Source organism: Misgurnus anguillicaudatus, chromosome 6 (assembly GCF_027580225.2).
Source record: "Misgurnus anguillicaudatus chromosome 6, ASM2758022v2, whole genome shotgun sequence".
Lineage (NCBI taxonomy): Eukaryota > Metazoa > Chordata > Actinopteri > Cypriniformes > Cobitidae > Misgurnus > Misgurnus anguillicaudatus.
Genome location: NC_073342.2, coordinates 15372278 through 15387199, shown reverse-complemented (window position 1 = coordinate 15387199; position 14922 = coordinate 15372278). Strand labels below are relative to the sequence as shown.

Sequence of the window (14922 nt, the reverse complement as noted above, 5' to 3'; positions counted from 1 at the left end):
TTATCAAAAAACAATTTAACACATTATTTTAATGCATTCTTCAGCACCTTTAAATATTACAAAGCAATGCTGTTGATCTGTATTTAAAATAGAAATATTTTGACTCCAGAAAATTCAAAGCAATTAAAATCTGCTGTTTCTCTAGGTGTCGATTGCGGTTGGCTTGGCTGGCTTTGCCTGTGTTCTCCTTGTCGTCATGTTTGTGCTAATCAACAAATATGGCAGGCGTTCAAAGTTTGGCATGAAAGGTAAGCTAATGTAAACTCTTCAGCGGGAAACTTGGCGCATTGCGTACATCAGTGAATAAGTGTAACATCAACTGACTCCAACTGTTGTTTTTTTTTTACCATCAACTGTTCAAATAAAAAAAAGAGAGACAGTATGTTTTCCTTTTTATCTTTTACAGCAGCTTCAGGTTATTGGTTATTTGCTCACATGAGGTGTCTTGTATTTGACATTTGAAATGGTTTGGTTTTTGTTTATTTTTCAAGGTGTTCGAAAAGCTTCGGCAGGCTAAATTCACAAGGTTGCCTTTACAACCCTTGTTTGTGGAAAAGAAATGTAAAAATTGACTTGCTTATTGTTTTAATGAAGTTTAGTAAAGATTTAAAGATTCATACGCACCCTTGTGCATGTCTGAAGTCTATAGCCTATGCATTACTGGCAAACAATTAGTGGATTTCTCAGGCGTTGCCTTGGAAACGTGCTGGTTTGGAGGATGCTCTGCTCACTTATGCTTTCTTGATCTTCAGATGTTTTTGGCAGGGTTGATTTTGTTTCTTTTTCTTTCTTCCATCGATGCCTGGGCCATTTGGCTTTCTATAATGCCTTTTTGCTTCATTTTAGATGAACCCCCACACAACACACACAAATATACAGCTCTGGCATGACATGCACAAATTTCAAAAATTCCCCCTTGACACGAGCACCATTATGAAGACGAGTCAACCAGACCTAATATAATTGCTTGGTGATGAACATTACGTATGACACATAGGCTCGTGTGGAACCATGCAACACCAATTACACTACAACCAACACAAATGCTCATGTATCAAAAGGATAATTAATGCGATGCTTTCTGTCCCTTGAGCCGCTTGCCATATTTTTTTAATTCAACATCAACTGGAATCTAATCAGTAGCTCTGCCTGGTGGTAACAGTGTCAGATTACCCACAAGCCCCTGCTGTGTTGCAGCCAGAGCTCTAAATGAATGCGTGCCATGTTGGCTGATTGTGTCCTGCCTTGGCACCATGCCATGTTCATTGACTTTCTCCGTTTCACTTTGGTTCCCACAAGGACGTTTCTTCTATATTTTTTGTCTTTTCTTACACTGTACAAGCGCTACCCTCCTGCCCCTCCTCATCCTTTTCCGCCTGCTACCCTCCACTCCCATTAACAAAAACCAACATTGCTCTCACTTCTTTTACGTAACATAGCTAATTATTAGGAGATTGAGACAATTATGTAAACGGAAGTGGAATTAAGGAGAGAGGAGGAGGTGGGTTGGGATTGTTCAGTAGGGGTGCTGGTAGAACTGAGCTACTGGTTTTGGCTGGTTGGAACTTGAAGCATGAACTGCTTGGGTTTCCAAATTTCCTGTTCTGCAGGCCCCATATTGAACAAGCATGAAAAGTATGAAAGAATGATCGATAATAAAATTAAGACAAATTTTCTTATTTAAAAACAATTACACCCTGTTTTACAATCCTTACATTCTGTTGAATGCTAGTATTGTGTCAGATTTTATTTCCTGGCTTCTTGTTGGCTCCGGCCCTCAAGTCCGACCTCAGTACTGCAATCTTCCAGGGATGAAATGTGGCCTCTATTCAGCGATTTATTATTCCTTTGTTTGGAATCAAACAGTAGCCTTTTATGTCAGACCGTCTCATCTGAGAGCAGTGAAAAAGCTGTTTGTGCTCCAGCATTGAGACTATACGTTATTCTCCTGGTTCTCGTCCAGAGCAATGAATGTGAGTTGTTCATATGAACTGAGGCGTAAATAACCTTAATCTACTCCTGTGGAAAAAGAGATTCAGTCCAGGGGAAGCGCAAAATCTTTCAGACAACATTACCGTCGTTCTGAAGTGCTTGTAAATGAAGCTGTTCGGGCTGATTCTGCCTTTTGTCTTGATTTTGGCTCCGGAAAGGATGTTTTTTGGTGGCGCATGCCATTTGGAATTCTCATATGCTCTCAGGTGGGGCTGTTGGAGAGAGAGAATGATATCTAGAGAGATCTTGGGTTTATGATCCACTCTTTGTTCATCTGCAAGTGCTACCTGGGTTCCTTGGCTTTTACCGGCTGGACCTGCAGGGTCTCTGAAGCAGCCGTCCTGATTCTTATTCCAGCCTGCATCTTGCACCCGAGTTAAACTTTCTCTGAGGGCACGCAGTGAGATCCCATTATTACCATCTTAAATCTGACAGCAGGGCTCTCACACAAATGGAAAAAAGCATTTTTCTCTCTTAGAAGTTCTTACATCTGAGAAAGGATATGTGTGTGAGATGGATTCGTACTGCCTGCGTGTCACTGTATGCATTTATTCCTCCGCTTTAATGAAATAGACGGCTGTAGTTCCTCTCGCCAGCCCTTCATTTATGATGATGTGGAACACAAATGTTTTGCTGCATGTTGCTATCGGCTGCCCATTTATTTGACTCAAAGCATATTGCTCATTAAAGACAGAGTGATCTGAAGAACATCAATAGCACAAAATACTTACCTTGATTTACTTCTGTCTGATTGATTTTTTTGCTCTTTTCGTTGCAATTTGGTGTGTTTTTTAAATGGGTTTTTCTATGGGTTTTCATAAACCATTTGATAAAAGTGTGTTTGAAATATGTGCCACTCTGCTTCATAGTATTGACTGATTACTTGAAGCTTAACCCCACCAAAGGCCTCTTGTACAAGTCTAAGACAAAATTCATAAGCTGTGTGTCATTATGGAGTGCTTGTAATAGTAATTGGGAGTTTGTTGTTCAGTTGCTTAATGTGGTAGATCACCCACAAATGTTTACCCTCATGTCATGTAGAACACAAGCAGAACATTTTAGATCCTGTACTCTTAAAAATGCTGTGTTGTTTTAAATATGGACAAACCCAACCGTTGGTTTAAATTAACTAAGCAAATGTCCATATTTGACCCAATCATATGTTTAAACAACAGAGCAACAATGGCTGGGTTTGTCCATAGTTACCAGAAACTATTTGGTTTTTTTCCATATACCACCAGAAACAGCTTAGGAATGTTCTTGTATCTCTGTAGTGTTTTTTGTTACTCAGTAGTGTTCCTGTAGCTAAGTAGTGTTCTTGTGACTCAATAGTGTTCTTGTAACTCAGTAGTGTCCCTGTAGCTCAGTAGTATTCTTGTAACTCAGTAGTGTCCCTGTAGCTCAGTAGTGTTCTTGTAACTCAGTAGTGTTCCTGTAGCTCAGTAGTGTTCTTGTAACTCAGTAGTGTTCTTGTAGCTCAATAGTGTTCTTGTAACTCAGTAGTGTTCTTGTAGTTCTGTAGTTTTCTTGTAACTCAATAGTGTTCTTTTAGCTCAGTAGTGTTTTTGTAACTTTAATAGTGTTCTTGTAATTCAGTAGTGTTCCTGTAACTCAGTAGTGTTCTTGTAACTCAGTAGTGTTCCTGTAGCTTAGTAGTGTTCTTGTAAATCAGTAGTGTTCCTGTAGCTCAGTAGTGTTCTTGTAATTCAGTAGTGTTCTTGTAGTTCTGTACTGTTCTTGTAACTCAATAGTGTTATTTTAGCTCAGTAGTGTTTTTGTAACTTTAATAGTGTTCTTGTAATTCAGTAGTGTTCCTGTAACTCAGTAGTGTTCTTGTAAATCAGTAGTGTTCCTGTAGCTCAGTAGTGTTCCTGTAACTCAATAGTGTTTCTTTAGCTTAGAAGTGTTCTTGTAACTCAGTAGTGTTCCTGTAGCCTAACAATGTTCCTGTAGCTCAGTAGTGTTCTTGTAACTCAAAAGTATTCCTGTAGTTCAGTAGTGTTCTTGTAACTCAATAATGTTCCTGTAGCTCAGTAGTGTTCTTGTAACTCAATAGTGTTACTGTAGCTCAGTAGTGTTCTTTCAACTCAATAGTGTTCCTGCATCTCAGTAGTGTTCTTGTAACTTAATAGCGTTCCTGTTGCTCAGTAGTGTTCTTGTAACTCAGTAGTGTTTCTGTAGCTCAGTTTTGCTCTTATAACTCAGTAGTGTTCCTGTAGCTCAGTAGTGTTCTTGTAGCTCAGTAGGGTTCTTGTAGCTCAGTAGGGCTCTTGTAGCTCAGTAGTGTTCCTGTAGCTCAGTAGTGTTCTTGTAACTGAATAGTGTTCCTGTAGCTCAGTATTGTTCTTATAACTCAGTAGTGTTGCTGAAGCCTAACAATGTTCCTGTAGCTCAGTAGTGTTCTTGTAACTCAAAAGTATTCATGTAGTTCAGTAGTGTTCTTGTAACTCAATAGTGTTCCTGTTGCTCAGTAGTGTTCTTGTAACTCAATAGTGTTACTGTAGCTCAGTAGTGTTCTTTCAACTCAATAGTGTTCCTGCATCTCAGTAGTGTTCTTGTAACTTAATAGCGTTCCTGTTGCTCAGTAGTGTTTCTGTAGCTCAGTTTTGCTCTTATAACTCAGTAGTGTTCCTGTAGCTCAGTAGTGTTCTTGTAGCTCAGTAGGGTTCTTGTAGCTCAGTAGGGCTCTTGTAGCTCAGTAGTGTTCCTGTAGCTCAGTAGTGTTCTTGTAACTGAATAGTGTTCCTGTAGCTCAGTATTGTTCTTATAACTCAGTAGTGTTGCTGAAGCCTAACAATGTTCCTGTTGCTCAATAGTGTTCTTGTAACTGAATAGTGTTCCTGTAGCTCAGTAGTTTTGTTGCAACTCAGTTGTGTTCCTGTAGCTCATTAGTATTCTTGTAACTCAATAGTGTTCCTGTAGCCCAACAATGTTCCAATAGCTGTTGTTCAGCTTTTATCTTGTGGCTTAGAAGTGATCCTGTAGCTCAAACGTTTTTCTGTAGCTCAGTAGTGTTTTTGTAGCTCAACAATGTTCCTGTAGCCTAACAATGTTACTGTAACTTATTATTGTTCTTGTAGCTCAGCAGTGTTCTTGTAGCTCAACAGTGTTCTTGTAGATTTACAGTGTTCCTGTAACTCAGCAGTGTTTCTGTAGCTCAATAGTATTCCTGTATCTCAAAAGTTCTCATGTAACTAAAAAAATGATCCTGTAGCCCAATAGTGATCCTACAGCTCTACAGTGTCCCTGTAGCACAAAAGTGTTATTGTAGTGCAAAAGTGTAACAGTAGTGCAAAAGTGTTCTTGTAGCACATTATTGTTCTTGTAGCTCAACAGTGTTCTTGTAGCTTTACAATGTTCCTGTAACTCAGTAGTGTTCTTGTAGTTCAGCAGTGTTTCTGTAGCTAAATAGTATTCCTGTATCTCAAAAGTTTTCCTGTAGTTCAATAGTGATCCTGTAGCCCAATAGTGATCTTGTAGCTCAACAGTGTTCCTGTAGCACAAAAGTGTTCCTGTAGCGCAGAAATGTTTGTGCAGCTCAAAATTGTTCCTGTAGCTGAAAAGTGTTCTTGTAGCTCAAAAAGTGTTCCTGTCGCTCAAATGGTTGTGTAGCTCAAAATTGTTTGTGTAGCTGAACAATGTACCTGTAGATTTATAGAGTTACTGTAGTGGAATTGTAAAAATTGCGTTAGCAATGCAAAAAGCCTGTCGGTTTAATTCCCAGGGAACGCACACACTGATAAAATGCACACCTTGTAATGTACTGAAAGTCAATTTGTATAAACACTTTTACCATATGCATACATATAAATATGATTACCATAACTGACTGATTAAGACCTGTTAAAAACCATGAGAAAATGATTTTACCTGGATTTTCCAGTCCTTTGTGGTTATTCTTGGGCACAAATAAGAATTGGTCCTTCCAGTAGACCTCAAATGTTGTTTCTGGTTTCCTCATCTATACTGCTCCAATGGATCTGATGGGATGTTGTGGGACCCTGATTAAACTTCTCCCACAGTGTCATGTTGTTGCAGTCGACCGATTTACAAGCCTGATAGACACTGTGGACATAGCAGAAGCTGGACATTGTTATTTGTCTCCTGCTTGCACTCGGCTTGATTTATTTCGGTGTTCAGGTACAGGTTATAATTACTGAACTTTTTGAGCAGCATAATGAAAAGCAGATGAGGAAGAAAGGCCCGTGTGTGACCTCATTCGTTTGCATTGACAGGGATGGTAACCGGTGATCGATTATAGTTGCATGAACAGCAGTGACTACAGCCACCCATTGCCCTCAACACACTTCAGCAATGCTTTTCATAGTTCTCTGGCCTCGCTGCATCACAAAATGATTTGACTGTGACCTCAGCAGGTGGAGTGTGCTGAGTTTGCTCTGCACTGAAATCTGCTATATAAAGCATTTTTATGTATCCGCTTTTGTGGCTAGGAATGACCCATTTTACTGTTGTACTGCCAACCAAATGGCTTTCCTTTTTCTATTTCTTTCCTCTATCTTTCCTCTCTCTTGTGTTTTGCGGAGATACATACAGTATGAAAACGACATGATTTATTTTCCTACACCATGGACTACAAGATTTGTTTGTGTTTCTTGGTGGGCTTGCACCCATATCCATATTTTAAGTGCATGTATTTTCATTATCTGATGTAAATGACTCCTACTGGGTGTGCTGTTTCTGGGTTCAGCACCCTTCCCTTTAGGGAACACCGAGTTTCATCTGGTGATAAAACATCTGAGGAAGAACCAGGGGAAAAAGAGGCTTTTAAAACAAAAGAAACAGGACAAGTGAACAAATGATTCTATTAAGCGTCCTCTGGTTCTCGTCCTTCAACGATAGATTCCCTGCCAAAAGGGCAAATGGAATAAAATTCCTTTTTGCTTCTCTTAGCACCGGCCTTGTATCTAAATAAAATCTCATATTTTGCTCAGGATGCATTAGGTGAGGTTTAACTTGGAACCAGAACAGCATAATGATGTTAGTGTTATGCAATTGTATGGCGAAGAACTTCAACTTTCTGGAGCACTGTGTTGTGACATTTTAAAAATAATTAAACATAATACATACAGTAGTGTGGAAAAGTCTTAGGCCACCACCACCAGCTTGTTGTAGTACATACATTTTAATTTTTTCACTCTTTTTATTAAGATACAAACAGAAAAACATGAATTATGCAAATCGTCGCTGCCCGATGAAACTCACGTATGTCCAAAACGGTTACTTTTCAGGAAGTGAAAAAAACACCGTATATCAAAAGCAGTTGAATGTAGCAGTGTCATACTTGGTACGGCATATTTACATGTAACCATATTCTTGCCAGTGTCATGATATAATCCACATTTGACCAAAATTGAGTTTAAATGGACATGCGTGCATATTTTACAGTAACTGTGATCGATACGCGTTCTTCCGATCATTAATTAGAATGGCCAAGTTGCGTTTCGTATTGACAGATGAATACGCTCAGTTTATTAAATAGCCTACGTCTTAGTTAAATACACTTACTTTATTTAATATTAATTATAAGTGTATTAAATGTCTCTTGCAAGCTATGAAGGGACAATGAATCAATACACTGACAAAGTCCCTGCAACACCAGCTCAACCGAATATGCCAAAGCACCACAACGTAGAAAACAGCAGCGCGTTTAATAAATGATTACAATGAATTTCATTACATATGTACAAGAAAACACACCATCAGCATACAACGCAACATATGTGACCCTGGACCACAAAACCAGTCTTAAGCATCGCTTGATTTTTCAAAACATTTTAACCAAACGCCTTCAAAAAGCGGTGGGATGTCCCCAGCGTAAATAATAACACCAATGCTAGACAGATACTTTGTTTGCACAGTCCTACCGTAATTTAGTCACTCCTAGACGTACGTCTGGCATCAGGGGGAACGTTTACCTCGATGAAGGAAAGATATTGTCTCACATTCGTCTGTTTATTCGGCTATATCCAGTGCTGCGCTTCAATGAAACTTTACGATGCCGGCGAGACGCTTCACAGGCGGAAGATACGCGCGTGATTGACAGCTTTGATACCAAATGGATATACGTTAAAATCAGATGACATGATTTCACAAGTTTTCATTGGCCATTTAGGTATGTGACGCATACTGTATACGGAAATGAACCTGGACATTCAATCTGTCGAAAAATCTCAAAATCGGCAAAATGAACATACGTGAGTTTCATCGGACAGCGACGAAATATAACATTTCAGAACGAAATGTGTTCTTCAGGAATTAGTTTGAGCTCTCTTGGCACTAAACACATCTGAAGTCATGAAGTCATTCGATTAGAAATAAGGATTTAATTTCATTAAGATTTAAGAGATCCTGAAGTTTCCTGTTATTGCTTAAGTGGAAATACTTGACACTTTAGGTTATATTTTTATATATATATTTATATATTTTTTAATACTACACATTTTCTGGTTGTATTCTAATAAAGAGACTACACTATAAAAGTAATTATATATGATCACTATACCATTGCAAGAACAACAAATCTAATGGTGGCATTGTGGCCTGAGACTTTTGCACAGTACTGTATATTCTACATATTACTAAATAGTAAAATAGTTCATTTTAATGTATATATACTGTATAGGTCAAAGGTCGAAGACTATATTAAAAGTCTGGATTTGTTTGTAAGTCTTAGAAATGAAGTGACGTAAATTGAAAAACAATTATTTATTTTAAGACTGTGTGCAAATAAAATAAGCAAATGTGCGACATTGGCCATGTTATCTTGTTTGTGCAGTAGGGAATGTTTGCCTTTCAACCTTTTGTGCTAAAATGTAATGTATGATCAAGTTGAGTCTGTGCCAGCTGCGTCAGAATACTGAGAAGCTTTAGGTAAAATTTTCAGATTTTCCTTGTTTATGATATTTTTCTATGATAAAATAATTTGTAATGTAAATGATTTTGGATTAGAAAGGATTTCAGAAATCAAAAAGGATTTTTTCAACTTAAAAAGTAACTATATAATAAAATAAAAAAAATTGAAATGGCTCTGATAAATCATATCAAAAGTACAGTACAATTATTCTGGCCACACTTCTTAAGGTCCAATTCTATTAGCTATTAGCTAAATATTAACCCTGTAAAGCCCTCGGTTGTAATATTACAACATCAGTTTAAGGTATAATAAAATATACCTGTACATGTTTTTTTCTTTTTAAAACCACATTTATACAACTAAAAAGTCCTAATGTTTAACTAGGGCCTTATAATTTCCGCGATCACGGAATTGCGGAAGGAATCGCAGAATTGGCAAATTAACACTGAATCTAGTGTTAATGCAGAATTTCACAGAATTTTACATATTTGGAATAAAATTCAGATTTTGTATGGGAGAAGAACATATGTCTGGGGAAAAATTTTCTTTTTCGCTCACACATGCAGGGAGCTGGGCGCACATGCTGTCCAAAGTCAGATCACTAAGTATTAATAGTGTATGTTTGTAAAGTTATATGCATTTCAAGCGATAGTGTTTTAAATATGGATCGCTTTCAGCTGGACCGATGTGTTTAAGGCACTTCTGAGGGCACCAATGCTTTGACTTGTGTAGCCTTCTGCAACAACACTAAACAATGCATTAAATTGATTAAAAATGTTTTTCCCATAATCGAGCAGCCCACTGCAAACAGGGAATGTGAAATTTTTTTACCTCAATAAATTTAAGGTAATTCTTATTTAATCATAACATTAAAAGGCACACCCTTTTTATGACTAACAGTAAAGGGTAAAAAAATAATTGCCAAAAATTAAAACGGACAAAACGGAATTTGCAAAAATTAAAACAGACAAAACGGAATTTGGGAAAAAAATAAAACAGAGCTTGGGAAAAAATAAAACAGATTTTATAGGGTACTATTTAACCCTGCATTGGTTTTAAACGGCAGACTTTATAAATAGGTTTGTTTTCCTGGCTGTGAACCTACAAAACCTGCAAACCTGCCTTGAAGATCATGACCTTTTTCACTGGACTAATTGGACTACTTTTGCCTCAATGTACTTCTAATTACTGCTTATTAATACTTAGTAAAGTAGTTGTTAAGTTAAGGTTTTGATAGGAATTGGGTAGAATTAAGAATGTAGAATGATGTTATGCTGAATCAGGCATTAATATGTGCTTTTTAAGTACTGCTGAACAGCAAATATCTCAGTAATATTAATGCTAATAACCAACTAGTTAATAGTGAAAATTTGAAACTACATTCGAAGGTTACCATTATACTTATTAACTCACCAAAGTATTTAAAGTGAGTAGGATACATTAAAAACATGCACTTTAATGTTAGACTTAAATTTTTGATGTTAAATCCACTATTATATTATATATAATTGTTCTACAGTCCCTGTAATTAAATTACTGGAAACATAAGAGTAATCCCTAACTTTATTTTTAAAAGAAAAGTAGTTTAATTACAGTAACTAATTACTTAGTAACTAGTTACACCCAACATTGTACATATATAGGGGCCACATCTCCTTTATCAAAGTTGCATTTTGCCTTGTCAGTTAACACTGGATCATTTCGGTTTAAACAGCTGTGCTCTCTGTTCTTGTATATCTTTATGGACTGACGTCTTGATTTATTAAATACGCAACTTTTTCACCTGCAGCTCCACCCGTTTTTGCACTGTCATATTTTCGCTCTCTTCACAGTATAGAGTCGGGAGTGATGGCCTCAGCCGCACTGTCATTTGTCACTGTCCATTTTTCTGCGGCGTCTGCCTTCACCTCCCCTGACCCCCGCCGCACGAGAGCAGGCACCTGCGCTCCGGGAACCGGGCTCTGCGTGTCAGCCGGCAAACAGGAGCTGCCAGAAGGCGGGCGGGGCCTGACATGCGGCGTATTAAACTATGACATTCACACCGAGACTCTATCTCTTCTCCTCTGCGACTAACCAATCGCTTCAAGGCCTGAGCACACCTCCACCTTGTCGACTTATGTAGACTTCAGGTTCCCCAACCCTGCCACGTCCAGTTCACCTCATTTACACCCTTGCATCTCACCCCCACATCTACCTTCCCTTACGTCTGCCACATGGGTCCTTTCCTTCGTGCACCATTACCTGTGCAGCGCCAAAGGCGTTTAGTACACCCCACTGAATGGAAATACATCACTTCTGACTGACTTACAGCCACGCTGGCCCAAACCGGAGCTCGGAGGGGCGGCCGTGCTCAAAGCGATTATGCTGTGTTCTGTAATGACGAAGATTGGGGCAGAATTGTTCAATTTCATTGCCGTAGTGTGCCTAAAACAGAAACAGATGAATAGATCTGAAAGAAAGAAATTATGGATGGGTGGATGGATGGATAGATGGGTGTGTGACAGATAGATAGACGTGCAGGGATCACAATGAGAACATGGTGCTCTTCTCCATCGCCTGCAGGCCTGTTTCCCATCTGCCGTTGTTTCTTTACTCTAAAACAAAACAGGACCCTTTTATTTATTTACCGTATTGCAGTGAAAGATAGATGAGAACAATCTGATTCTCTTCTATTTGTCACCGTCCTAGAAATAGCACGGAGTGATGAAGGGGCAGAGCCTTCATAATCGTAGCAGTATCAAACACAAGACCCCAATGAAAAGAAGGCCAACCAAGAAGACTGCTGGGACCCTTTGGCCAAGATACTCAATCTGAGCTTCTGCCAGAGACTTACATGGTCTCTGTTGGCACGTCTTAAGTATAAGCAGGGCTCGACCCCTTCATGAACCAACAGCATCTCTTGACTAGGGAACACATTTTTACATGCCACAAAGAAATCAAATATGGGGAGTCGGCATGGATGCAATGAACTTTCATAGAGGTTAAATGACTGAAAATAACAGGATTTAACATTCATTAACAATTCTCCCAATTAGTCTATTAGACAGCTGAACCCTCTAAAGCATTGCATTGATTTGAACGTATTTACTGTAGTTCGAAACCAAAGAGAAAGTGTTATGTTTCGAAAAGGCACAGCCAGAGGCGGCCTAGGGATTTGTGGTATATCGCTAGGGTTCGAAAGGCAGTAGGCTTCCCATAAATGCAGTCTATAGGGGTAAAACGGCAGTCCTGCTAACTTCCCCAAGGAAAGCGGTCTTCGGCAAATGTTCATTAGCATTTTAATTGGATGCTTAAAGATATACATAATTATGAGTTCCCTTGCAGAAAAGTGAATGTTTAAGTACCGTCTTGTAGCATTTAACAGCTGTATACTCGCTTGTACTTAGCGTTCCCTGACATTGTGTGAAAAGGTGGAGCTGAGTCAGGAACGTGTATTTGGGACAGATGAGAGATCTTGGAAATTCAGCACTTAATGCTAAAATGTAGCATATAATGAAGTGCTTGAGTTTAATTACGGCTTGTGAATTTGATGTGCTATTTGTTATAATGTGTGCTTGGAGTTCTTTAAGGTTACCAGGCAAGTTTTTCTCAGGATGTAGGTAAACCAGTGTTTTGCTGCTGTGTTTTTTATTGTTTAAGTTTATACTGTACCCATTTGTGTTAGCGGCATTCCAGATCAGAGAAAAGTGCTCATTATATGCCCTCCAAAAGCTAAGTGCAGTAACTACGCAAACACTGAAACCGAGAAAAATGCCCTTAACGTTTTTACACCAGCCAGTCAAACATGTTACTGCAATTTTGGCACACACACTTCTATGAAATGGGACAATATTGAAGCAGGAGACTTTGTCACAAGACACAACAGATCGCATTTCAACCCCTAACTCAATTTTGACCAAATGCGTAGTTACTGCGCTTTGGCTTTTTAGGGCAGTATAGTTCTGCGTAGGTCGTATGGCATAACCTTGTAGGCATGGCTGCTCATCGGTTTTTATTCATATTCCTGCGCCGTCGTCCTTGTTGACATGCAATTACACATGAAGACCACTAGTAGGCAATGTCTAAATGTGTAACCCACAGTAGCAGTGCAACAGCCAAAGAAAAAGCAGCTTGTACAGTATACCTTTAAAAAAGAAAAAGAAGCAGCTTGTTTTGTATTATTTGAGAAGACCAGTAGGGAAGGAAGTAAATAGACAGCAAGTTTTGTTGCAGTTTGAGTTAAATCACTCCCCAACTTGGCCCATCTTTGTTCTAATGCTGCGTTCACACCAAATGCAAATAGAGCGTCTGGAGCAAATAATTTCAATGTTAAGTCAATGTAAAGACGCGTTTTCACGCGTGTGGAGGTCTCGCGTCGCAAATGAGACGTTTAGCGTTGCACGGTAGATGCAAATTCCCCTCATTTGCATGTGTCTAGTTTGCACGAATGACGCGAATTGAGCGTTTCCGCTGGAAAATCGCGAGTTAAAAAAACTGAACTTTAGAAAAACACGCTTGGGTTAACCAATCAGGAGCTTGCTCTAGTAGTGACGTGATTACAGGAAGTGAGCGGAGTCGCAGAAGCCCCTCCCATGACGAAAATTTCTGCATGAATGTCTTGATGACTAGAATTTCACGCGCGAATTAAGCGAGTAAAATGGCTTAAAGCGTCCAACTACGCTTAACGTTACCGTTGCAAGCGACTTAGATTTTTTTACCTGACCGGAGGGGGTCTATCGGACTTATCACAGTGCTTGCGGTCTGCATAGAACGGGGGCATTGTTACATTTTGGGGCTGTGACCCGAGGTGCAGGTAGCCTACAGCATATGTCATTGACATTAGTTTCAATACACTAGTATATTTTAATTCACTCTTTATTTTCAAAATTGTCAATATACATATCAGGGTTGTGACGATTAATCATGTAAATGCGCGTTTTCTCAATGAATGAATTTGAATGAATTACGGTGAAATGCTGCCACATCCAAAAGCCAGAAGGCGCTCTTGTATAGAAACGCCATTTGTGCTACATAAGAAGTATCGTTACAAACGCTATTCCAGGAAATGTCTAGAGGCATATTTATATTGCTGTTCTTCAGATTGTTTCAGGCTTTTTCATGATAATAAAGAAAATTTAGAATGATTATGTTTGACGAGTGTTGTTTGTTTAAATGCACATTACAAAAAAACTCAGTCATAGTGATTTTAGATTGATAAGGACCCCCTACTGATCACAGAGCTGTTTTTAATGGGGAACGCGATGCATCGTCACAGCCCTAATACATATATAGCTACTATACTGTATATATATATATATATATATATATATATATATATATATATATTTAAAGGCAGAACCCTCTAAAAAGGTCCTAATATGCACCATTAGGTATAGATATGTATACATTTGATACCAATATGTACCTCTGAATTAATACTTGAACTTGTGCATGTTTGATATTGTTTAATTTATGTTACCACAACACTACTACAAACTGTTTCCCACAATCCGCCGCACTCTAAATGCACAAATAGAGTTGCAACCGTGACATATGAGTTATGAATCTTCTTGGCGCAACAATGACATAGAAAAGTCGCTGTGTTGACATCTGGACCCATTCAGAAGAGGAAAGAGTCTCAGATAGCCTTGAAGTGACAGTAACAGTCCCAGGCCAGGGACATTTCTTCTTATCTAGAGAGCTCTGATGGCAAGCTTTGTTCAACCACAGCTTCAGAGAGCATCACACAAGGAGGCCCTAAAGTCGACCCAGAAGAATCCAAAAGCTTTCAAGGCAGCGGTTTAATTGGTAAGTCTGATGCTAATGTCTGAAGGGGCGGGGCTTTCCTCATACGGAAGTTCAATGGCTGCTTTGATGGTGTGCTTATAGCAGTAGACTGCTTAGATTCCTGTATGTTGGGCACATGGGAAATTGAGATGAAATTGAGATCAAGCTAATTATGGTAGGTTTATAAGAAATTCGGAATGTTGGGTTGGTCTGCTAAGATCTTTTTTGGTAGAAACTTTTACACAGCTTTTCACAGTTGATGCTAGTGTTGTTTCATTGCGTTTTCATTG

At 38.8% G+C, this 14922-nt stretch overlaps 1 protein-coding gene across 1 annotated transcript in view; it reads left to right on the top strand.

The window, feature by feature from the left end:
* The window catches only part of ntrk3a (neurotrophic tyrosine kinase, receptor, type 3a), a 280863-nt gene that overhangs the window by 144109 nt on the left and 121832 nt on the right, over positions 1-14922 (top strand). Inside the window, exon 12 of the mRNA XM_073868566.1 lies at positions 146-248. Within this exon, the coding sequence (XP_073724667.1) occupies positions 146-248 (103 nt within the window). The remainder of the gene's footprint in view (positions 1-145; positions 249-14922) is intronic.